Source organism: Thamnophis elegans, chromosome 4, assembly GCF_009769535.1.
Source record: "Thamnophis elegans isolate rThaEle1 chromosome 4, rThaEle1.pri, whole genome shotgun sequence".
In the NCBI taxonomy this organism is placed as follows: Eukaryota; Metazoa; Chordata; class Lepidosauria; order Squamata; family Colubridae; genus Thamnophis; species Thamnophis elegans.
In genome coordinates this window covers 96,704,659-96,732,096 of record NC_045544.1, presented here as the reverse complement: position 1 = coordinate 96,732,096, position 27,438 = coordinate 96,704,659, and the positions used below count along the sequence as shown (strand labels likewise).

Sequence of the window (27,438 nt, the reverse complement as noted above, 5' to 3'; positions counted from 1 at the left end):
AAATAAACCAAGGAAAAAAAATATAAAGAAAGAAAAGAGAAAAAAAAAGAAAAAAAAAAAAGAACAACTGTATATAAGTGCATTCTTGTTCTTATTGAGACTATATTAACACCCACCCACCCACCCCCTCTAAATCCCCATCCCTACTCCTCCCGACTTCCCAGGGCCCACACCTGGCACTCCCTTCTATCTAAAGTATCTTATGTTCGTATGGATTAAAAATAAAAGTAATATATTAAGAGAAAAAAAAACAAAAAAAAGAAAAGAACAAAGAAAAAAAAAAGAAACTCTTTGTGTTAAGCTCAGCCCCCCATCTTTATCTATGCTTAAATAGTATAAGTCATTCTATCTATATTTTATTCTCGTCTCTTGCTTCTTTGTTATTTACCCCGACCTCCTGTAGACTCTCCCATTCCTCTTCCTTAACCTTGTATTCAGATAAACATTTATCCAAATTTGTATAGACATCAATATACAATCTAGCTCAAAAATAATCCCTTCTAGTAAAATTTAAGCAGCGTGGATCATTCCACATGTTCAGATATTACTTTACAGAAGAATAATCAAACTTTCCCTTCTAATAGGATTTAAACAGCGTAAATAATCTTTCTTAACCTTAATTTCAAACAGTAATTCAAAATAATCTGACCAAACTTTCCCTTCTTAGTAAAATTTAAGCAGAGTGGATCAAGTATTACTTTAAAATGATCCCGACCAGCTTTCCCTTCTAATAGGATTTAAACAACGTAAATCATTCCGCATGCATTTTGCCCTCATCCCTTGCTTCTCTGATATTTACCACTATCAAATTTATGCAGACATTAGTTTAAAATTTAGCTCAAAATAATTTCACCAAGCTTTCCCTTCTAATAAAAATTAAATAGCATAGATCATTCCACATATTCAAATAATACTTTCAACAAGAATCAGTTTACCTTCTGTTTTAAAATAATCTCATCCAGCTTTCCCTTCTAACAGAATTTAAACAACATAAATCGTTCTGCATTCATTTTACATATATACATTCAATATCACCCCACCAATATACGTAAATCATTCCGCATGCATTTTACCCTCATCCCTTGCTTCTCTGATATTTGCCACTATCAAATTTATGCAGACATTAGTTTAAAATCTAGCTCAAAATAATTTCACCAAGCTTTCCCTTCTAATAAAAATTAAATAGCATAGATCATTCCACATATTCAAATAATAGTTTCAACAAGAATCAGTTTACCTTCTATTTTAAAATAATCTCTTCAAACTTTCCCTTCTAACAAGATTTAAACAGCGTGAATCATTCTGCATGCATTTTGCATATATACATTCAGTATCACCCCACCAATAAATTCCGCTTTTTCTACCGGAGAGAGGTCGCAAACCCCCATTCAATCCACAACTTTGGCGAATATTTTAGAATGTCTAAATCCTCGAACTCCGCTTTTCTGCTTCTCCGAGGGAGGGGGAGCTACCCCCTCCATCTTGCAGCCATGTGGTCTGTTGCTTGCCTTCTCCTTCGGCTTGTCTCTCCTCTTTTCCAAGTGAATCAGGAAGTCCCGCCTTCAAAGTCTTGTAATAGAAATCTCGAGCCTCCGAAACAGAATTGAGACGAAATCTTTGATTCTCAAATGTGACCGTAATGCCGGCTGGGGCCTCCCATCTATATTGAATCTGTTGATTTCTCAGCTCTTTAGTTAAAAAAGCAGACCCGATTTTTGGGGGAGTCATTAAGCAAATGCTGCAGTCATTAACCGAACATAGAAGTTGTTAAGCGAATACATCAGTTATCCAATTTCCCCCAATGGGCTTTTTTCTTTTTTTGCCAGAAGCCAAACGTAAACACCAGAAGTTGGCAAAAAATATCACATATTGTAATCATGTGACTGTGGGACAATCAAAGAGCTGTAAAAGTGGCACCCAAGATATGATCATGTGACTATGGGGGCAAGATACACATTTTCTGTGTAAGATTCCCTACCTACTTGATTCTAGTACCAAATATTAAAGTGCCAAGAATTAGATACTTTTTGGGTGTCAAAAAGTGGATATTCTGAAAACATTATTTCAGAATTTCAAATTATGAGGTTTCATTTTGTAAATACTGTGGTGTAGTTTAGGTTGTCAACTCATTGATTTGTCTTTTTAAAGGGAAGAAGTTCCACTAATTACATAGGGCTTTTGAGTTATATGTTGCTTATTCTTTATTTATTAGCTCTTCTGCGAATATTTACATATCTTAATTCTTGAATCATTGACATTTGTATGTGATATATCATTAACAGACAAATTATTTTCCTTGCTCCCACTTTACTATTTATGTAAACTGGGAGTGTACTATCTCAATATCAAATGTGGAAGAAGAGTAGTATTAGGGCTGATAATGGAATGGGATAGGGACAGGGATAACAATAGGGATAGAAGAGACCCATAGAGAGGTTGGTCAAAATCTGATGTGGAAACTGCTAGCTCATAAATGCTACCCATACTGGGTATTATATCAGCAGGAGTTACCTGGATTGATTTTGAATTTGTAATCTAAAAAAATACTTGACAGTTCTATAGGAATTCATGATTGACAGTTGTCATGGACATTATGTGGAAAAGCACTTCTTTGAGTTCACTTAGTGGGTTTACCTATTTACAGTACCTATTGTTATTGATGTTTTTGACATGGTTTGATTTAAAAGATTGCCAGAGTGACTACAGTTTTTGAAAAAAAAATCTAATTTACAGATGGAGACCAAAGGCCTTTGCCAACCCTGAATTAATGGAACTACTGCGCTACTCAATAGAAGATTCATATAAGCGTCTTATTTATCCCCTGCTCTGCAGAGAATTCAGGTAAAGCAATATATGTTCATTATTAAAAGTAAAACTACTGTATATACTCGAGTATAAGCCTAGTTTTTCAGCCCACTTTTTGGGCTGAAAAAAGCCGCCTCGGCTTATACTCGAGTCAGTGAAAAATTTGCCCGAAATGGAGGAGAAAAAGGGGCGGGGCCATGCCGCTGGGTGACACTCGTGAATGGCCCAGTGCCCCTGTGAGTTTCCCCTCCCTCTGTGTCAGTTTGCCGCGCAGCGCGCACCGCACCATCCCCCCTCCTCACGTTCTAATGTAATGCAGGGCTGTCTTACGATTCCTCTTCCTCCCCCTCCTGCCGCTCTGCAACGATGTCCCACCTCCTCCTTGTTATGGCAAGCAGCCACATAGCGATGTCCCACCTCCTCTGGTACAGTGATCCAATGATAGGAATCACTGTGCCGTGTGTCATAGGAGGCGGGACATCGCTCCCGCGGCTGCATGGGACATCATCATCACAGCGGGACATCAGCATCATGAGGTGAGTGAAGTATTTCATTGAATACACCGCTAGTTTACTGTTTTTCTTTGAAATAAATATTCAAAAACATTATTGGTATCTATTTTTATTTTTGAAATTTACCGGTAGCTGCTGCATTTCCCACCCTAGGCTTATACTCGAGTCAATAACTTTTCCAGTTTTTTGTGGTAAAATTAGGTGCCTCGGCTTATATTCGGGTCGGCCTATACTCGAGTATATACGGTAAGTAAAAACTTAGTAGTCCTTAATAGTCAGACTACAAACCTAGCAAATCTAGCATTCTGTTTTTCAGAGGGGCTAAACCAAATGTTTATGAAATACAAGTAGGAAAAAAGATATAGGAGCCCTCTCTTGTCTTCCAAAAATGATGTTCAGTGACATACTGCCTTTTGGCTATGAGCTTTGGATAACTTACACATACGGATTTCTCTAATTTTAAAATAATTGAAGCTGGATAGTTTTGACTGAAATGCACTGAAAGTGACAACCCCGTGTATTACTGGTGGTTCATGCAACCATGCAAAGGTGTATTGTCTGTTTGACTTTAACTTAGGAGATCTTGAAATAGATGCTGGGAGATACCATACCAAAGTTCCATATGTCTGTTTAATCCAGATTTTGCTATAATACCATATTCTCATCAATAGTAAATTGATATACGTTATACTTTCCCCAAGTCTATCCAGACACTCCAAGGTACACGTTAATGTTCACTAAAATCCATAGGATTTATTTCTAAGAAGGTTTGTAGGACTGAGATAGCAAAAGGATTTTTGACACATGTTGTTTTTCCAGGAACAGTTTCATACTTTGCTCTTCAGACACTAAGAATTGCAAGCATTGGCAAGTTGAAGACATTTTTTTCTTAATAGTTCAAAGGGTAAAGACGAAAGTGGAAATGGAAAATGGGGAAATAGGGAATGTTGACAGTTTGCATATCCAAACTGCAATTTGCTTATGTTTTTAATGTGTATTTTTTTCTCCTCTGCTATCATTGAGTAAGATTGTTCTAATGGTCTAATGGTCTTGATGCAGACTGCTGAGCTACTAAAATTGTTTTCATTATATCCATTTCACAATCGCTGTTTCAGTAGTGCTCTCCATGTCGATCTAATCCCATTTGTCATACTTCTTTTAAGAGAAGTGGGGAGACTAATTGCTCCTGCTATAAATATCTTTGTGTCTGTCATTTTTCATTCTTAGATTAACAATCTAATTGGCATAATATTGGGCTCAACTTTGCTATGTAATGACTACAGAGTAGGAAGCCATTCTGTTTTATCAGTGACAATATAATGGCTTCTTTTTACTAGCTGAAATTGCAATTTTTGATATTGTAGGAATAAATTGTGATTTCAGGTTAAAACATGTAAATTCAAAATACATTTATGGGCACCGGTGTTTTTGTGAGTCCTTCTTCCACATAAGTGGAAATTAAAATAAAGCTTCATTTGAGTCAAGTTCAAGAATCAAATGTCTCTTACATGACTATGTCCAGGTGTATTTGTTTATGACATAAACTAATAGAAAGGTCAGAGAAAATGGCCTAGGAACTTTTCAGTGAAAATAAAAAACAAAAACCATTTGGCATATTTATGAAAAACCTTTTTTGCTCCCTTATCAGATCAAAACTAACTTCAGATGCTGAAAAGGAATCAGTAATGATGTTTGGAAGGAATCTTCGTCAGTTGCTTCTAACAAGCCCTGTGAGAGGGCGAACAATGATGGGAGTTGATCCTGGGTATAAACATGGCTGCAAGCTAGCAATTATTTCACCAACCAGTAAGTCTTCTGTGCCATCTGAGAGAAGTGCTACTTGTCATATAGGATATAAAACATCTTTCTTCAACCGATGTTCTCCAGATTTATTTGAACCTGGCATCTTCCATTCACACATAGAAACTTATATCTTTGATATGGGAAACTAAATATAATACACTAAGGCTATCCATATTAAAGCTGACAGTTTTTAGACCTGCATATGTTAAAGAGATATTTTGAATGATACTCAGTAAATGTGGCTACTGTGAATTTCTTGAGAGAAAAAGAGGTTTGATAATAAATGAAGACTTATATCCCCCCTTTTTTTTGATAATGAAATTGCCAATATAAAAGCTTTGCTCGTGAGTCTACCAATGGCAGTTTGAGTCAGACACATCTCTCATTGTTACTGGGAGAAAGGTCTGTGGCTCCTTCTTAATTCATTCCGTAGCAGAAACCAATGAATAATCATAATTACTACTTGCTCCCAGCATTTTTACCAGCTGGGCTGCCTTCCTGGAACAGAATGAAAGCGCATGCAATATATTAGAAAAATTCATATGAGTGTGATTTAGGCAACAACTGGTTCCAATGATATTTCTTCATGCTTGCTTTTCCAAATAAGAAATTTCAAAGTTGTTAAGCATATTACAGCAATTTGTAATAGGAGTTTTCATTCTGCTAGCCTTAAAGAAGGCATTAGAAGCCTTGTTTTTCCCCCCCTTGGCATTTCAGCCTGGATATTAGCTCTGCCCATATTGGGAGGTAGTATGATGTGTCTGATAGCCAGAATGCATATATGTTTTTATTTTTATTATTGTTGTTAGCGTTTCATGTTAGCTACCTAGAATTGCTTTAGGGTATTAGGCAGCCATAGAAATTAAATAAAACAACAATTCATATTTCTAAAACTTGAATAATTTCAACAAAAATGTGATTCACAATAGTATTAGTAGCAGGGATACTTAAAACTTGTAGTGTCACCAAAAAAAATCAAGTAAGTTTGCCCTTTCTTATCACCACAATATCACAAATTCAGGACTCAACTTTAAATAATAACATTTAACTAAATTGCCACTGTTGAGAGATGATGTACAACATATTACACATAAGGCTGGATAGCATTTCTTGAAAATAAAAGGTTGGAAAAATGTTCCCGTAGCTTTTCTCAGAACTGAAGGCACAAGAAAAATAGTTTGATACCCAATGGATGTAGATGGTAAAGCATGAGAAGTATGTTATCCTTACTTAACTCCTCCCATTTCTAATATCGCTGGCACTTTACACAATCAAATAATTAAAAGATTTTATTATTTAGCTGCAGTCCTAAAACTAAGTGGCCACACTTCTGTTGAGAATGCCACCCCATTGATGCCACTCAGTCCTTTTCCACAGCTTCTACTGAACTAAACAGGTATATGTATCCATAAAATATTGGGAGAAATTATCATGCATAATCCACAGTCATTGCACATTTCTCTCCCCCCCCCCCCCCAATTCTCATTCTCATACAACTGGATGAGTTGATTAGATATCACCGTTGCTAACAATATCAAACAAAAAACTACACTTGAACAAAAACTTGGTATCTTGATGATAAAATGCCAATTCTCATTAAATTCATCTGTATTGGTTTGGTTGAGGAAGGTGAAATAAATTCTTTGATTGATTTTGATTCATTGAATAATAAAGTGGGAGGTGGGAACTGGGGAACATAGATGCCCAAGGCTCTTGAGGTTTGTTCCCACCATGTTCAACCATAGCTGTTATTGATTGTAGGAAAATAAATGTACATTTCTTTTATTCTCACCTTAGGTCAGATACTCCATACAGATATTGTCTATTTGCATTCTGGTAAAGGAATTCACGAAGCTGAGAAGATCCGGAGACTTCTGTTGGATCACAAGTATGTTATTCATAATGTTGCTTTTCCTTATACAGTATGTTTTACTGCTGATCAGCAGCATAGAAAACAAATTAGGTTGCTCTCGATATTTTAGAATTTTTATTGGAATATTTGGAAAAATATAAATGTGTTAATGAGGTAATGAGGGCTACTGTTAGGTGTCAGGCTCTGCTAATTTCCTAGAGGGAATAAAATGGTAAAGTTTAGTTAGAACCTTCTGTATATATTTTAGGAATGCCACAAATGAAAGAGAGACGGGATTACTAATGAAGGCAAAAGGCCTGTTTATATTTCATTTGAACCGGAATAGTGAGTTTGGTCCTTTGTAAAGGAAGGCACTACATTTCTACTTCAAAGCAGAAAGTTTTCAAATTGCTCCATTAATTTGGGGCCTAGCCAGGTAGAACACATTTGATACATCTGTGGTTAAGAGAGTAGCAGGTCTCATATTCCACTTCCTTCTCTAATGTAAATTTCCCATATTAACAAAGCAGCTTCTAGTTGCAGGAGTTCACCTGCAACTTGTATTAGGTCTTTGTGTCAGCTGTGGTCAGCTACTAGCTACTTTATCTTTAATGTGACGTGTCAAGAATAGATGTAAGTGCATTTGGATTTCATTGCCATTACATGCTCATACATATGTCTCATACCTTCCTCACTTGTGTACTATTTCTATGAGTACTTTGATGAGAAAAGGAAAAAGTACATACAACTCTTTTTGGAAGAATACAAAGCCTCCATATTTTTTAAGGCAAGCAGATTTCCTTTTCCATATTAGAATTGGAAGAGGTTTTGTGGGAAGGGAAACAAGAATGGAAGACGGAGGATATGATGGTCTTAGATGACCTTAATTTTAAATGCTAATTCTTTCTCTCCCTCCCTTCCTCCCTCTCTCTCTTAAAAGCTGTGTCACTATTGTGATTGGCAATGGAACAGCTTGTAGGGAAACTGAAGCTTATTTTGCTGATTTAATTATGAAGAAATACTTCGCACCTTTGGATGTCACTTACTGGTAAGAAAATACATAAAATAGTATTTCATTATTTTAATTGGAGTCCAATAGAATTTGTTTTTATAGAAATGTTTTGGGATGATAAATCCTTTACATATCGTATTACCATCTACTCCACATGGCTGTTTTTCAGATCTAACCCGTAACCCCAGGTAAATAAAATACCATTCTTGTGCTCATATAACATGCCATAACTAGACAATTATACCAAAATAAGGCATCACCTAATAGTTTGATTGACATAACAGTGGGTCAGTTCCTATAACATACTGACGAACAATTCTGGAAAATGTATGGACACAGTCTTTATGTTTAAAGATAAATATATGTCTAAATAATACCAAATCAGGTTTTTTTTTCTTTCTCATTTTTTTGAAATATCCTTTTTATTAAGACTTTGAAAAAAAATTACATTTCTTGTGACTTTTGAAACAGCCAGATTAAAGAAGTTCATACAACATTCATATTAAGATAAAATTAAATATAAAGGCCATGTTTGTTTGTTTTTAGGATGTATTGTATTAAATAGATGTGTAGGATAGCATAAAAGCTATATTGGGTGATGCTATTTGGTGGAATTCCTTAGATGTTGGGACAGATTTATTAAAGTAGCCCTACCAACTATTGCCAGCATTTCTCCCTTATTCCAGAGTAAGACATAGCAGAATTTAGTTTCTCTTCCAAGAAGAATCAGAGGAGAAAAAGTAGCAGCTATCGCAGGCAGTGATGGTGATTATTGTGTTTTCTACAGAGTGTCTAGTGTGAGTGATAACCCTGCTAGAATGTTTGCTTCCCACCCAGGAACTTCCTGATTGTTATCATCACCTTGTATTAGAGCTAGTGCTGGAACCCCAAAAGGAGGAAGACTTGCACACTGGATATTTGGCATGTAAAGTCTGTCTCGGCCCATAGAAAGAAAGGGAGTATATGAAGCATTTCAGAAGGCTCCATCCTCTAATTTTCCAGAGAGTAAAAGAAGAGGAGGGAGAGTTAGTTTGATGTAAAGGTTAAGGCATCAGGCTAGAAATTGGGAGACTCTGAGTTGTGGTCCTGTCTTAGACATGAAATCAGTTGGCAGACTAACTCAGTCCTAGGAAAAAGGCAATGGTGCAAACCACTTCTGAAAAACCTTTCCAAGAAAACTGCAGGGACTTCTCCAGTCAGTTGTCAGGAGTCAGAGTTGACTTGAAGACTCACACAAAAGAAAAGGGTAGGAGAAATATTTTCAGCCTTGCAAGATTCTGTTCATGTAAGCTTATAATAAAAAAGAGTATTCATTGTTATGCTTTTTGCCTGTACTCTTTCAAAGGAATAACACTGATGCTTGCAGAGAACAAGCAACATACAAACTTTCTTGCTTTTATTTCTTTCGTTTGTTTGATACAAGCTAAATTCTTAGTTTATGAATCTGGTTTTCATAATTGTTAATAGTTTTAAGGTCCTGAGCATAACAATAAAGTATGTGTCACTAAAAAAATAGATGTAAAGCTTTTGACACTGTGGTTAAGAAAAAGACTAGGGGAAAGCAGACAAGGTTACTGTGAAGATCAAATGCAGTTTTTTAAAAAAATAGAAAGTTGAATGTTTAAGGTGGCAGTCTGTGCTTTCAAGATATCTTGAATTATTAATCCCATAATCCTTATTGTGTATACTGAAATTTGTGGCAGCAGTAGTCACAAACATCTATTTCCCCTTCTGGATATATGTTCTGAATTAGCTCCCATTGATCTCAGTGGACATTCTTAGATAGACGAGTCTAGATTTACAGTCTGAAATAAATAATTATGTATAAATATTTATTTTAAATAACAATGAATCATATGTACCATGATTTAAAAGATATTAAGCTTCTTCCTAGATACACTCAATGGTTTCTATTGTGCATTTACAAAATATTTTTCTTGGCTTATAATTGATTAAAAAATGTTGAAGTGTATTTATTTACTTTATTTATTCAACTTGTATGTTGAATAAACATACAAATTCTGGGCAGCTCGCAACAATAAATAACATAAAAACATAACATAAAAACAGCACAGTATAAAAAATAATTCAAGTACAAAAATAACTACAAAAAAAAATCACAAAGCAAATATTAAAATAATACTAAACAAGGGAGTCCCATCTCCCTGTTATAGGCTTATATGCCAGACCCTGAATGACTTATACATCCTATTTAAAGATATAAAAATTAAATTATGTAAGGTTAAAAATGGCAGAACTTAAAATACAATATTTATACATTTATTTAAAAGATAACTCTTCTACTCTGGACATTATATAAAATTAAATATTAAAAAAGAAAAGAATAGTATACAAATCAGATGAACAGTTAGCTAGCTGTTAAATCCTATGGGAGCATGGTGCTCATCAAAGCCTAAGGCTTAAGGAAAGACTTTGTAGCTGGTTTTCCTGTCACCTTTTCTAATTTGAGATTATTTTTGTTGTGCTATTAATTTTAAATTTTGGTCAAACCTCCTTTTCCTCCCAGCCCCCCACTTCTCTAGAAATGGACAGCTATTGATCATCTTTTATGTTGCCAAAATTGAGAAAACTCCACCTGAGATCTAATTTCCAATAAACTGTATTCAGTTGCTGAAGCAACTGGAATATCAATAATAAATGCCTTGGGCTTTCCCAATGGGGTTGTATCTTAGCTTTCACGTGTGGCCTTTCATTTGCGAACACTTTGGTTTAATGTTCTAATTCTCTGACATTTCATAGTTTCCTGTGTAAATCTCTGTGCTCTAATTTTGACTATAATCTGTGCTATATTGCTGAAGATCTGCCTTATTCTCTCTGGATTTTTTTAAGAAATGCCACTTTCGAGTCCTCTTGCTCCCCCTATAATATATCTAGTATTTCACCTCGCCTAATTACCTTTACTTTTCTGCTTCACAGCACTCTCTGCATTTGAAGGGCAACTTAACATTTAGGTTCACATTATGATAATTATATTTCAAGACCATGGTGGGAGGGATTAAGAGGTCTTTGCTCTGGTTGCAGATAAAAAGGGTTCAGATCCACTTGTAAAACTAGATTGGTTAACAGCCCATAGTTTTCATTATGTTTGCTACTCATGCGGCATTAATTCTTAATTCATCAAGTACCCAGGGTGCTGTAACTCTAGAGGTGACCTTGGGACTTGATTTACCTCCGCTCAGTTTTCTTTGTTAATGTACCATGAAAGAAATACATGAAAGATAGCCAACTTCAAAGCTCTGTTTAAAGTAAAATGGCTGATACAAATCCCCTGGCGTTTAATGATGTCTGTCAAATATTTCAGCTGTCTTATATTCTTTTACAAGCTTTTGCTTGCTACAACTAAATCAGTTTGTTTCATGTTTGGTTGGAAGCATAAAAGGATCGAAGGGTGGAGGGTTTTTAAAAAATATATTTTCAAAATTATGGTGAAAATTTATTAAGAGTACAGTCTCTTTATCATTGCCTACAAATGAACTCCACTGAATTTAATGGAAATAAGTGTGTATGAGATTGCAGCCTAAGATTTACTTCACAGTAAATATCCGGTAGGTGTTGCAGTCAACATTATTCGTCCTTTTGTCGGAAGCCATGTTAGATGTACAAAAATGGGCAATGAAATAAATGCATTAATAAGATTTTTTTAAACTGGAAATAGATTATTATAAATCAGTGGTCCCCAAGGACCACTGGCACCAGAGTCTGGTTTCATGGAGGACAATTTTTCCACGGATGGGGGGGAATGGTTTTGGTTTCACTTGCTAACCTGCCGCTCAATTCCAGCTGTGCAGCCCTGTTCCTGGTACCTGTCTGTGGCCTGGGGGTCGGAGCCCCTGTTATAAATGTCAGCAAACCTTAAATACAGATTTTGCTTACCAGTATTTAGGACATTGTGGAATATTTTTCAACCTTGCATGATAAGGTGCACCCCCAAATTCTCGGTTCAGAGTTAGAGTTATTAAAAACAACATTTGACATTCTTTTCCTTTCAGCCTAATTATTTAAAAGTATATATGAGGATAGTAGCCACAACAAAACTTTTGCATATTAGAAATAAAGAAATAAAATCAAATAAAAACTGGCACAGGTTATAAAACAACAGCACTGGGCTGCTAACAGCTGTATGTTTTGAGCTCCTTGGGTCCCAGAACTGATACACAACTACTTGATATTCAGGTGGTAGCTAAGGCCACATGATCCTTTGTACAATTTAATAAACCAGTTGTGCCCATTTCGGGATTTGTATGCCTGCTCATAGTCATTCCCACTTTAGTCACTCCCAATTAGATTATTGTAGTAGGTCTATATAGGGGCTGCCCTTAAAGATCATCCAGAAGGTACAATTGTTCCAGAATTCAGCAGTACACGTTGCTATGGCCACTACTTTCTATGTCTATGTGACACCACCATTCTGCAAGCTGCACTAGATCATAATTGGCTTTTGGATAGGTACAGGTTATCTTCTTTAAAACCCTACATACAACCAGTTACTTGAAGCCCACCTCTTCAGAGGACCTATACACTGTGATAAGGAAGGCGAGTCCCTATGGGAGTGGGTGGCATACAAATTCTAATAAACTTGAAACTTGAAGGCAACTTCCATTATTGAAACAATCTCCTCTTGTAACCAGGAGGACCAGACCCTAATTTATGGAATTACCATCCTCCTGATATATGTTGGCCTCAACCGTTTTCTCTTTAGAAAGGCTATTGATAATCTTGCTGTCTTGGGGTCAGTGTAGCGAGTCATGGAGATGATCTTAGGCCAGAAAGTTGTTAGCTTAGCAACAGATATTGAAATAGGCTTTAAGATGAGGAAAGTATAAGAAACTCAAGATTGATGCTTCCTTGAGGGAAGGAAAACACATATTTCAAGATTCTGTCACTATCACCTATCTCAAGAAAGCCTAGTCTTTCTTGTGCAGCTTGCAGAATGGTGATGTCATATAGACATAGCAAGAAGTGTCCATAGCAACCTGTACTGCTGCATTATGGAACAACTACAGCTTGTCTTCTGGTGAAGTCAGTTTCCTGATTAGGTCTATGTTGTAGGGCTGACTGTGATGTGTTGGGGTCCTGATTGGAGGATGATGCTACATATATGTTTGGATTGCCAGTATATTGTTTTATTGTTTAACTATTTTTATAAGTTCGTATACTAAGGTTTTGTGTTTTTTAAATTAGGGTGGTTTTTTTTTGTAAACTGTTTGAAGTCACTTTGGTGGAATTGGGCAATCAAAATTCAACTATTTTAAATGGTTGACCTACTACAAAGAACTTTCTATAAAATGGGTACCATCAGTGAAAAGTCACTGTTACATACCTTCAGTTTACTAAACCTCTTACATTAGTAAGACAAAAATAGATGAGGAAAGATGTGGGGACTGTATTTTACTTGAGTGTCAAATTTGAGACTAAGGGCCTAAGTCTATGATAATGATAGCAGAGAACTTAATGCGCTATTCTTAAAAGATTTCACATACCAGGCTATGGAGATTCTACGTCATCCAGGTCATGGTTGTCCCAAAGGTGCTTTTTCAAGAGGCAACTGGACTTTCTGGTTTTTCTTTGAAGACATTTCACTTCTCATCTAAGAAGCTTCTTTACCTCTGACTCTCCCACCATCCAGTGAGAGCTGAAGAAGCTTCTTGGATGAGAAGTGAAATGTCTTCAAAGAAAAACCAAAAAGTCCAGTTTCCTCTTGAAAAAACCACCTTCAGGCTATTTGAAAGTGTGTCTGCATACGCGCTGTAAGAAAGATTGAGGCTTTTTACTTATTTCACAATGTCGTTAAGTAGCTCATATATAGGATGTGAGTTTTGCCCTTCAGCAGTTGCTTTTTGACTGGTAGCTGTTTCACTGCAAGATTTATTATTATTTTTTCAAATACTGCTATACCGTGGAAGAACTATCAAAATTATTTTTGTAATGTATATATCAAATATGAGGTCAACTTCCCACAACCTGGCACCCTCCACTTATATTGCTATAACAAATTTCCCAGAATTAGATATACTGCTTAAGTATCTGAAAATCCTTGGTAAATATCAGGGTGATAGACGGTTGGATACAACTATGGTCATGATAGATATTGCTTTGGGATGAGGGTGGGGATAAAATCAAAATCAAAGTGTCTTTGGTTCTTCCTACGGGTCATGATAGAATTGGATAGTCTTATAAATTTATTAAATAATGCTTTGGTTTGATTCAGTCTGAGCTTTATATTTCAACCTGTTTTTGGAACTTTCTCTTTTTGGATCAAAAAAGACATATCATTTTATTTATTTATTTATTTATTTTGGTTTGTCAAGCATGTATGAGAAAACAAGTATGAGTATAACATATAAACATAAATATAACAATCAGGTAGTGCATTCCAGGCATTGACCACTCTGTTGCTGAAGTCATATTTTCTGCAATCGAGTTTGGAGCTGTTTACTTTGAGTTTGTATCTATTGTTTGCCTATGTATTATTGCAGTTGAAGCTGAAGTAGTGGTTGACAGGTAGGACGTTGTAGCAGACAATTTTGTGTACTAAGCTTAGGTTAGATCATAGGCAGCTTAGTTCTAGGTTGTCCAGATCCAAAATTTCAAGCCTAGTGGCATAAGGTATTTTAAGTAAATGTGACATGGGAATTTTTTTAAATTAGTATTTCCATGTAGTTGTTTTAAAAATCTGAAGAAATAACTTAATTACAGCTTGCCTCAGGTTTAAAAGATTCTTAAAAGTAATCGTCCATGATGCCTAATCACCATTACAAATTTCTTACAGTTCTCTGAGTAATGCCATGATGTAGGGCAATATAGCCATGTGGAAAATCTTTAAATGGTGGGTGGATAAGCATCACCCTCAGTAATATGTCTGTCTGGAGTTCATGGTCCCGGTTGATGTTGGCTTATGTTGTGTTGTGATGTTAGGTTATGTTGGACTATGTTGGGTGTTAATATTTTTCTTCCAATCCAGTTCCCTAGTCTAAATCTCTGGTAGTATTGCTGTTTTATATAAGTGAAACAATAGGGAAAAGATACTTAAATTTGAGAGGGCATGGGAAGAAATAATCAAATAACCTACCTAGAATCAATTCTGATTGACTGCAAGACATTAAATAAAATAAATAAATAGAAATGTGGAGATCTTAATTATGGATTTTACATGTCATGTTTTGGTGGGGGTGGAGTGGCTGATCTAGCTCAATATGGCATTGTTCTATTCCCAGGCATATCTGCTTATGCCTCATGTATGTCATTTCCTAAGATGCCTTAAAAGAATGTCTGAAGATCTACCCGATTACCGTAAATGTATGATGTCATTGAAACACCCTGGGCTAATTTTATTAACTTTAATTTGAATCTCCCAAAGCAAGGTTATATCTCTGCTGTTGTATCTTGGGAACCAGGGCAATAAGGATTCTCAGATTACGTGATATTTGGGGCCAGTTTGGATTCAAATCTGGATCTATCATGACAGATCCTGAGCATATGTAAGTGGGGAAAATATTTGGTATTGTGATAATGATACAACAATGAGAAATAGCAGAGAAGACAAGGAAAGATGCTGCATATTTTCAGAGCTTTTCATAAGATCTGTGTATCTAAAATTTGGTTGATGGGGAGGTGGTGATAATAGATTGCCTATCAGGTTGATGAGAAATGCTTCAAGTTCTGCTTTAAGCAAGTATTTTTAAATATGTGCTTGGAGGTTGGCTGTCCTTCAGTTAACTGTCTATTGATGTAAGCTTCAATGTTATTTTCTTTTTCTTCAGCTTTACAGTAATATATTCTAGCTGAAGATGCAATTTGAATTTTGAGCCTGGTATTCAATTGCTGTTCTGCTGACTGTTAAATATATTGACTGGATATGTTCAGTCCCATTACTGCCTACAACTAAACAGCAATATTTTTATGAGACAAGAGGTTTTTTTAAAAAAGAAAATCAGGGATATACACATGTGTAAGCAATAAAAGAAGTATTATATTGTCTTTCTAGCATTCAGTAAGCAAAAGAATGTAAAATGCGAAATGCATACTACATATCTCAGAAGGAGATACACACGCACACACACACACACACACACACACACACACACACACGACACAGAGAGATATACAGAGACTTTGGAATGCATGGGAACACCTATGCAGCACCTGTTTTCAAATTATTAAAACAATGGTGCTTTTTCCAGGCTGGTGTGGTTCCTTAGGAAAATGTCCCTATGTGTATAGGCAGAGCCACGTAGCTTTGCTGATAAAAATGTGCAAGTGGAGATAGCCAGGAGCAACTTTCAAACTAGTTGCGTGAGCCTGAAAAAAAGACACTTCTTCACATTACAGATTTTCTCTTTCCAAGGATTTGCATAGCCCTACTAAATATCACATTTTAAAGTTATAACACCAGAACTTTTATTTTGCAGATTCTTTTGGAGGAAGCATTGCCAGAACTAGCTTTGTTATGATAACAGCATCTGGCCCCAACTGATTTAACAGATTTTGAGATTTGCTCTTTTCAGATATGTATTTGTACAGCAACCAATGTGCCATTCTGACATGGCCACATACTGCTGGTAGTTTTTCTGCCTCTGAGCACCACATGTGAAGCTAATGCTCTGTGACACCTGCCATTTGCACCCCTTTCTTACAAGATGAAGACAGATATCTGACCGTTCTTCTTTTTACAAATACATGCTGAGGGCATGGTTCATAGATGAATGGATAAAGGATTCCAGTGTCACAGTTGCACAGTTTGTTTTTATGTGGTAGAGCTGAAGAACCTATGGGAGAGGTTTAGTTTGATAATAGTACTAAAATTGTTCTGCTGTTTCCACTTATTTGTCTGAGAATAAATAATTAACAGTGTGAAAACTGTTGCTTTATTACACTGTCTCTTAAAAGAAGAATGGAGTCAATGAAATCCTGTAATGTTTTTGTAATAGTCATGTTACAGCTTAATAAGCTGGATATTATGAATGAGCTTTTTATTAGACCTTGCAATTCCTTTCCTCTTTTCTTCAAAGAGAGGCCAAAACTAAAACCAAATAGATTCTATCATGGTTTGAAATTAAAATATCGTGGCTGACCTATTTTTGAGGAAGAGAAAAATTATGGTTAACTAAAAGCTTCAATTTCATTTTTAATAATGACCCATATGAAAAGAGTAGCTATGAATTTGGAGACTTGGAGAAATGGATTCATATCTCAGTTTGTTAAGGCAAAATATTATTTTTTGAGCTGAAAATTAACTGTCATAGTATAAAGTGCCCATTGTGCTTTCTCTCACGCCTGGAAGAGATGAGAAACTGATTTCACTCTGGCTGCAGTCTCGCATGAATATCCCATGTGGAGCATGGCTGTTACTGGTTAACAATCAGTGAACTATTAAAACAAAAACATACAATGTCAGCATCACTCATTTTGTGAATTTATGCTTTGTACATAACAAGAATTTGAAAACTGTTTGACAGTTGCTATGGCTTCTTTAACACTTAAAAGCAACAGATCAATTATTCAGGGCATATTTTAGACGTGCAAAGCAATCTTGCTATTCCTCTTGGTGCAATGAAGAGAGAGACAATGCAAATCCTCGTGAAGGACTGCAGCTTGTTTATTGTTTCTTTAACCCAATGATGGTTCCAATATTTAAATTTTGCTTTTGTTGTTATTTGTTTCAGGGTTTTTTTAAAATATTGTTAATTGCTTTTCTTTCCGTTTCTTTTCAGAAAACCTGTTGTATCTGCATATACTATTTTATTTGTTTAATGTTATATTGGAGGCTTTTTTGCTTATCATACATTATTGAATCATTGAATCATAGGGATAGGAGGTACCTTGGAGATCTTCTAGTCCCGCCCTTAGCAGAAATTGGATCCTAGATAAATGTCTATAAAACCTTTGTTTGAAAACGTCAGTGATTAAGCATCCACTATTCCAGGAGGCAAGTGTTTTTCTGCTTAACAGTTTATTTTGATCAATTACTACTTAGTTTAAATTAACTACTTATTTAGCATTCAGAACTTTCTTTGAAGAACTTCCAGACATTAATTCTAGCTCTAGGCTGAGGCATTACAAAGAATGAATCCATATCTTCTCTGTGAGAAGCACTAGAATAGTTATGGTTAACCTTTTTGTTGCTGCATGCCAAAAGTATGCATGGACGCACCCATAATGCAATGCATGTGCGACTCTCCCCCTCACCCTGTATCTGCGTGTGTGATCCCCCTGTGCTCCCCCACCCCTGCATATGCACGCATCTCCCACATATGCACATGAGATATCCTGCCCAAGCACCTGTGTCTCCCACCTGTGTGCCTTGCGCATGTGCAGCAGAGACCCGAAAACCAGCTAGCCAGCGGGAGGTACATGCGCGCATGCATGGTGACCTGAGCTGGGGCAATGGTTCACATGCTCACAGAGAGGGCTCTGTGTGCCATCTGTGGCATGCGTGCCATAGGTTCGCCATCACGGCATTAGAATATTGCGTTGATATATGTCCTTAGACTACTCTTTTTTTAGGCTGTCCCGTTTCTTTAACTATTTTTCATAAGATTTTACCTCCACACTGTTTACCATCTCTTTGCTCTTCTTTTTCCTGTTCCTTGGAATTCTTATGTTGTGGCAACCAAAACTACACACAGTATCCCGGGTATAATATGACCAATTCAGTATAGAGCAAAACTGTCATTTCCTACGATCTGAACATTTTATTTCTATTGATTTAGCTCAACATTGCATTTGCTCTTTTGGCACCTGCAGTGTATTGCTGGCTCATGTTTAATAATATGTAGTCCTCAAGGATACTAGATCCTTCTCACAAATCTAACTAAACCAGGTACTTATTTTGTACACGTACATCTGATTTTTCCCATCTAAGTGCAGAAATCTACATTACTGACTACTAAACTGCATTTTCTTGGATAAAGTCCATTGTATAAGCCTGTCAAAAGCCCTTGCAACCCACATCCTGTCTTTGGAAGTTTTAACAATCTCCACACACACACCCCAGCTTACTTTCATCTGCAAATTTATTGAGCATCCCTTATATCCCCTCATGCAGGGCATGTATAATGTTGAACGTTCTGGACCCAGGACAGAATTTTGAGCTACTCCACTTCATATCTCTGTGTAACCATGCATCCATTAAGTCCTATGCATTATCAATGGATTTTTTTTATAAGAACTTGAATATCTTCTTGCCTAAACTGAATGGTGTCCAATACATTATTATTCCTTGTAGGGCCAGAAATAATGTTAGGATATTAGAAAAAATCATTATGTAGTGACTGGATTACAGCCTAACCAGCATGGTTGGAAAGTCTATTTGTCTGATTCTCTTTTGATAATATGATGCTTTTTTAGCCCCATTCTGACCATTTAGTGTTATTTGGAAGTCGGACTGTAGTTAGCAAACTTAAGTGTTCAATAATGGAGCAATATATTCTTATAACTAAGCAGGACCAAGACAAAGAAGACTAAAAAATACTTTCATGTTGGTTTAATTAAATCTTAAACAATGAAAATAGATATGTTATGTGTTCTGACCCCGCCCTCTGACGTGCGAATCACCCAGACACAAGCTTGGCTGTTTGCCACTCTTTAATCACGGATTTATCGACTCCTTTGGCTGAAGACCCAGACAGGACTCACATGCAAGAATAGTTGGCAGCAACCCAAAATCCAACAGGCACAGATACAAGACAGACTAGAGTATTCCAATACTGTTTCAAACGGTTGTGTCCTGCAAATGACTCCTCCCAACTTCTTCACTTATATGCTCTCTTGGGAGGGGCCAAGCCACAACCACCTGGGCTTAATTATCATCTCTGAGTCTGCCTACAGATCTGCTGCTTCTGTTTCTCCACCCATCTTAATCTTGCGTCAGGAACAAACTGTCTTGAATCCTCCCCACCGCTCCATGCCTCAGGCGCCTCCTGGTGGCCAACCAGCTTCTCTGGTCCCTGGTCTGAGTCTGAACCTTGCCCAGGGTCCTCCACATCTTCCCTGGCAGACTCATATGGTTCCTCGCTATCCGAGTCCATCAGCAGCTCAACCGGATCCTGCTGGGCCACAACAGTTATGTATACAGTTTAAGTCAATTAAATATTGTGATAATTTGTGACATTAATTAATTATTATTTTTGCAAAGACTTTTCCTTATTTTTAAACTAGCTTTCTATAGGAAGCTGAAAATATCATTTTGTAACTTACCACCACATGGGTAGTGTTGTGCTTTGTTTCTGTATACGGTACATAATTCTCTATTATGTCATGACCCACCATAAGATTAATCTAAACATTGCTCAAATATTAAAACCAAACAGTGATAACAGTATTGATATAAATTCATGACATAACAGTTTTCAATTCTTTTTGACTTAAAATATAATCACAGAACTATTATAGATTGGCCATCACCCCATCTTTCTGCTATTTGATAAAGGCTAAGATCTACATAGTTGGATTTTTCTCCATCACCTTCCTTTATTTTCTGTGAAAATAAAAAGGAATAAATGTTATTTGTGATTCTTAGATATAGCAAAGACATAAGACATTTGTTTCCATCGCTGGGTACAAATGTTGTTGGGACATTATGTGCATTTTTACAGTAAGTGTGCAAGCTGAATTTATATACTTATAGCATTTTTCATTTTTTTTTCAAATTCATAAATTTATTGTTTTGAATGGCTTACTTAGACTGAGAATCCAGATGTTAACTGCAATTTAGATCAACCACAATCATGACTAATGAACAGAGATAATAAGAATTATAGATTAAAACTTTTGGCCGGCTAAATGTGGTAAAGCTTGCTTTGGAGATTCGTTGGTGCATTGCTTTTATGATGGTACCTAAGGATGTATTGAAGAGGACATGGTGGCTCAGTAGCTAAGACGCTGAGCTTGTCAATCAGAAAGGTTGGCAGTTCGGTGGTTCGAATCCCTAGTGCCACATAACGGAGTGAGCTCCTGTTACTTGTTCCAGCTTCTACCAACCTAGCAGTTCGAAAGCATGTAAAAAATGTAGAAAAATAGGAACCACTTTGCTGGGAAGGTAACAGCATTCTGTGTGCCTTCGGCGTTTAGTTATGCTGGCCATGGAGACGTCTTTGGACAGGGCTGGCTTTTCGACTTTGAAACGGAGATGAGCACCACCCCTAAAGCCGGAAACGACTAGCACTTATGTGCGAGTTGAACCTTTACCTTTAAGGATGTATTGCCTTAAATCTTTTGTTCCTCCATGGTAAGCTGATCCCTACATCAATTTTGAACAATTATCCTTCCTTGGTCTCCTCAAAGTAGAACGAGTTTATTTCAAAGTTAGTGTCAAATATTGATGTTTTTGTCCCATGATGAAAGTAAATGCATACTTTTATGTTGTTTGGAAAGTTACCAAAGATTTTGACAGCTCGGTGGAGCTGTCAAGTGGGGAAGAGTAGGAATGGGAAGATTGGATGACAGTAGGGTGTGCCACAGAGAAACATTGACCATGGCTTAAGAAGGACACTAGGGGGAAATGGGGAAGCTGGTAGGCCCAGTGAATGCAAGGAGAGGCTGAAAGAGAAAATGACGTACATACTAACTTTGCCTTACTCACTTTAACCAAATTGTGATTTTTCTGAAACCTGGAACAACTGAAGCATTGGTCTCAGGAAACCTGTTCATAAAAATTTACCATTCACTTCCAACCTATGCAATTCACAGTTTACAACGTTTACAAAAACAAAAGCTGATGCATTACATAAAGGTTGCCACCACTGTGAGTACTAGCATTGTGAAGTTTAAACAAATTGTTATTTTCTTTTCAACCATCTTGCAGAATCCTAGTTGAGAGAAAGACTGTACTAGAAAATCTGGGTTCTGGAGAAAGAAAAGATGTCCCAGGCATTCAGGGGCCAGTCATTCCCTACTCCCTGTGTCTGGCTCTATAGGTACAATGGCTTTCCGAGTCACTTTGGCTCAGCCTCCTTGGAAGAATAAGCCATCTGAAAGGACCATGACATTAATAGGTCAGCTTGTTGAAATTGACATTTATCATGATGTTCAGATGTGGGTTGGGCTGCTATTTTTTTAATCCAATGCATTTTGAATTCTGATTGCATCTGATGGATTTTACCATACACACACCATGTTTTAATTTATGGTGAAAGCTTTATCATCTCCTGTGCTTTGTGAGAATTGTTCACAATGGCAAGCAGCATTAGAAATAAGCTCTACGTTATTGCAGTTTTCATGTTGCTTTTGACGGAGGGTAATACTGAAAATCTGTCCTCCTTTTGTGTATGCCTGGCGATACATAGTTGCAAATGTGTGTTCTTTTCACTCACCTGCACAACATTTACAGGGCATAATCCTGAAAACATGTTTTTGCAAAGCGTTTGTATTGCTTTATGGGGAGAATAATGAAAAGTGATGAGTGAGCTCAAGTAGGGATTTAAATCCAGTTGAGCACTACATGCGAGTGCATTTGTTTCATAAGAGGGATTTTCTTTTTTAATTTAAAGCTTCGAGAATGCACTTAAAAAAAAAGATGAATGAGATGCAGTGATATTTTGGCATGTGCACGGAGAATGGTTCTAAAATGGAGGCTGATTTTTGGCCCAGCAAATGTGCTTATTAGGGGTAGCCGAAATAGATTGAAATGAGAACTGCTATAGCAAAACACAGTAAAAGAGTAAGATGTTGGGGCACTAAATGAATATCAAAATTCAGTATATGTGGTGTTTAATTTACCTTGCATACAGTGGTGGGATTCACTTGCCTTGCCCACCGGTTTGTGAATGTGAGCGCACAAGCAGAAGGTCGTGCATTACATTGGGGCGGGTAGGTGGAGCCTCCCACAACCACTACTACCGGTTCGCCCGAACTGGACAGAACTCTGCTTGTATATAAAAGGGGTGTTGTTTTCCCAACAACAGCTGTTTCAACAGCTGTTGAAAACTACCTGGAAACTAAATCGATGCAGAATGCTGTAACCTGCTTGCTAGCAGCCATCATTCTGCAGGACAGTACATATACTGCAGGCTCTGAATGGAGTGCCAATTGGGAGGGGGTGTGTGAGAGAGTTTATTGGCTTTGTCTTAATTCCTGGCAATTGCCTGGACAAATCTCTTCAGTTTTCTTGACAAGGTTTTTAGAAATTGCCATTGACTTCTTCCTAGGTTTGAGAGAAAGCAACCGGCCTAAAGTCTTTTAGATGGCTTTGTGCCTGAGGGACCAGAATTCACAATTTTCTGGTTTCTGTCCAGTGCCTTGAACCACAGTTCCCCAATCTTTCCAGCTTTACAAACTGGCAGGGAGTGGAGGAGAGGGGATGGTTTTGTGTGAGTGGCCAGCAAGTGCATGCGTGCGCAGCTCCATTTGCATGACCAGCAGACATGCACATCTGCTGCTTGTGCAAATGAGGGTGCATGCATGCATGAACACACTCATCCGCTGCTTCCGCAGCCTGGTTCTGAAGAGCTCATGGCCCAGTAAAGGGTTTGGCCTAGTAGTTGGGGACCTCTGCCTTAAACCATAATGCCAAACTTTTTACTGAGTATAATTTAAATTATTGGTATTAACTTTCGTAAATCTTTATTGACCAGTTTCTTGTTATCTGAATGGTTCTCTTCTCCAACCAGAGCTTTAGACACTTTAGATTTAATCTCCATAGAATGGTAGGAAAGTGGAAGCCTCAGAATGCTTTCTTGGTAGCAGCAATTTTGGAGAATGCCTTGCTTCTTGAGGTGCTGATGCGATATAAAATCCATTGCTGTCTTTTAGGAAGATTATGAAGATGGTGTTTCTTTGCTGATTATTCTGAATTTTCTTAACTGATTATGGGTTTACTTGTTTTGTGAGGTTGTTATTTTGGTTCATTGCACTGTGAGCCAGATGTGTAGACTGGATTTGGCATCCATCTGTTGAGTCCTTCACAAGGATCTGGGATAGGCAGATGTTGTTTGATGGTGTAAAGCAGTGTTTTTCAACCACTGTGCCGCGGCACACTAGTGTGCCGTGGCATAGTGTAAGGTGTGCCATGGGAGAATTACTTTATATATAGTCAATATAGGCACAGAGTTAAATTTTTTAAACATTTTCTAATGGTGGTGTGCCTCGTGATTTTTTTTCATGAAAAAAGTGTGCCTTTGCACAAAAAAGGTTGAAAAACACTGGTGTAAAGTTCCCTTTTGCAATTGATTGATGGTGATATTTTTTTTTGCCATAATCTATTTCTATTTGCAGGTTTTCATATTTTGTGTTCCAGTTCTTTCTCTTCTTTCCTTCTTTTTAATTTTTCTTCTCAACAATGATGTCTGTTTGAATTTTAAAATCCTTTAGCTTAAATTTAAATCAGCTTAAATTTAGCTTCTTTATTTTCTATTATTTTGACTATTTTGTGGTCCCACCAGCTCTTGCTTGCAGGAAAATGGTATTTTTTTGAAAATATTCCAATCACCTTTGTTTCTACTTTGTCACCCCATTGTTTGTAGTAGTCTGTGCAATCTTTTTGCAGCAGCTTACCAGGTCGTCCACTGTTTCTTTAGCTTCTTTGCAGAGCTGGCATTTGCTATTTGTTTCTACCTTCTCAATTCTGGCTTTGTTCTTAAGGCTTGGTTTTGTGCAGCCAGAATTAGCTACTCCGTCTTTTTCTTCAAATTTCCTGTGTTTAGCTTTTACCAGATCTTCTTGTTATCTGCTTGCCTATTTTTTATGTATTTTATATATAGGCACGTAATAATAATATTTTGCCTTGCCATGTACCTTTTCTATTCTTCATTTGATCTTTCTTGTACACTAATTTGGTTTCTCCATTATTCAGTAATCCTTCATGATATACTAGCTGCAATGCATCTTTTTCACAATCCTTCATACATTCTTCCAATGCCCTTTTTTTCCCTTCAGCTATCTGGTTCATTTGCAAAATGCCAACCTATTTTCTCCATTGTGTTTGGACTTTAAGATTTTCTTCACTCTCATGATATATTTACTTCTAACCTTCTTGGTGCAGTGGTTAGAATGCAGAATTGCAGGCTAACTTTGACACAAACAAGAGTTTGATCCTGACCGGTTCAAGATTGACTCAACCTGAAGTTGGTAAAATGAGAACCAAGATTGTTGGGGGCAATGTGCTGACTATGTAAAATGCTTAGCGAAAGCTCTAAAGCACTATGAAGTGGTATATAAGTCTAACCTATATACCTATAAGCTATTGCTATTACTATTCTTCTTGATTTCAGTGTTTTTGATGTTGTCCTCCAAACTTGATGGTATTTCCATAGGATACTTGGTTCCCTTCAGTTTTTACTGTTTTTCCCTGGTTGATGGTAAGATGACCCTTTTTTTTTTCCAGTCCAAACTCCTTTGAATATTTTGTCTGTATGTCCAGTTTTGAGCAGCAACTTTCTTTCAGATGGTGTTTTCCCATAAAGCCACAGATCTTCCATGTAAAGGATGTGAGATAGCCTGGCGGGTGTTTTTGTGTTTAATAGCTAAGGCCTGACCTTTCACTATTATTGATAGAGGGTGCAGTGCAACTGCGACCAGTAATGGTGAGAGTGAGTCTAAAAAAAAAAACAAGTTTATGTACATTAGTTAATTAAATTATGGTTTCATAAAAATATTCAGCATTTGGATGGGTGCAAATTAGAACTAAAAATTACAGTAAAAAATGTAGATGGGGTACAGGTTAATCTAAAATAGGATGTCCATATTTTAGTATAAAATTACATCAGTTGTGGAAATAAGATTTATACAAATGATGATTAAAAATAGTATTTTTCTGCAACATACAAATATGAACATTGAGATCCGCATTCTTTATAGAATATTTTTTATTTATAAAATGAAACATTTTGATACCATTTCTATATATGGCAAAAAAATTAAAGCAATGAAAGTGATAAAGGATGATTTCGATTAATAAATTTAACTTAAAAGCAGTTTGATGGAGTGTAGATGGCATTAGTTTGATAGTTCAAGTATTTATAAGCCAATTTGTCCAATGTCCTCCATATTTTTGCAGTATGGTAGATAAGTCACCAGATGGTGCCAAAACAACACTTTTAGACATCTGAACTCTGACATAACCATTTACTTCGCTTTAGTTCATACCAGTGTTCTTTGATTTCACTTCTTTATGCATTATTCAAAAGGAAATTCTGTGTCGGTATTTGAATGATATTTGGTGGTACAACGTGAAAATATGACTTTGAAATCTTGTGTGGGTAACAAGTCAAATGATGCAGAGGATGTCATATATGAAGCATTTCAAGTAAAGTTATCTTGCATTGAATTGCCTTAATTGAATTGTATTTGGGATTGCATCCATATTATCAGAAAATTATTTAGGATGGAAAGGGGGTTTATCCTTTTCATTGCTTGAATTATACTTGTCAAAAGCACCTTTATTTGCGGGTAACAAACTAAATGTTTATTCTTTAAAGAAAAATACAAAGTGTCCAATATTGTATGGGTGTAATAATTTTGTATCTTTGGAATATATTTTAAGAAGAAAACAGGAGGAACAAATTGCCTTAATACAAACTGAATGAAATCCAATATCACATTAGAGTTCTGGGTGTGATTTCCTTAAATCCTGACCCTGAAGGATTCATAGAGAAAGTAGACGGTATAGTTACAATGATGTGTAATAACTTTATTTTGCGTTTAAGTAGTACAGTTACTATGTCACCCAGATGCGTGGTGAGCTTTATACAGAACATATTGATTACATTTTTCTCACTACTGTTATAAAATATATCTCACACAGGAAAGTTACAGCTAACAAATAGCTTTTTGTTTTCTTTTTTCCCCTTTCTTTAAGCACGCATATCTTTGATTTCCATACAAATGCATTTCTAGATCTGTAGGGAAGTTTTTTTTTGGGGGGGGGTGTAAAATGTTTTCTCAAAGCTATTTTAATTCCTTAGGTCAATTTTTAATGCCACACATATTGTCATTTGAGGACATATCTGAGAGAGCAAACCCAGAAAATATATAGTTTTAGTTTTTATCTAAACTTTTCAGTGGGACACTAGCATTAGACTTTGTTTACAAAATTCTCAACTAGCATGACTTTGAATAATAATTTTGAATAACTTTTATGTAATACAAAACTTATTTATTCCATACAGTGAAACTAGTTTCAATAAATATTTCCTACTTTACCTGTTTTATATATTTTCACTTTGTTTAACTCTAAGGCATACAAAAAATGCCAGATCCATCCTCATTTATTTTGCTATTTGTAAACAGATTAAAATCCAGATGATACACACTTTTTTCTTGCATTATTTCTAAAATTTTATTTAAAACCATTGTCTTCCATTTATTGAACTTTAAAATTAAAATATATGGATTGCATTAATTCTAGAAACCTGAAGACATTTATCTTTCCTGAATTTGTTTTTAAAAATTCTCTTAAAGTCTAAGCTGTTTGTTATTGTTTGTTTATCACTTGTATCGAT

The 27,438-nt window shown here is 36.4% G+C and overlaps 1 protein-coding gene across 2 annotated transcripts in view; it reads left to right on the top strand.

Moving 5' to 3' along the window:
* The window catches only part of SRBD1 (S1 RNA binding domain 1), a 151,352-nt gene that overhangs the window by 24,475 nt on the left and 99,439 nt on the right, over window positions 1-27,438 (top strand). For both annotated transcript variants that reach the window (XM_032216369.1, XM_032216370.1), the window contains 4 exons: window positions 2,734-2,841; window positions 4,966-5,123; window positions 6,918-7,008; window positions 7,913-8,020. In XM_032216369.1, the coding sequence (XP_032072260.1) occupies window positions 2,734-2,841; window positions 4,966-5,123; window positions 6,918-7,008; window positions 7,913-8,020 (465 nt within the window). The remainder of the gene's footprint in view (window positions 1-2,733; window positions 2,842-4,965; window positions 5,124-6,917; window positions 7,009-7,912; window positions 8,021-27,438) is intronic.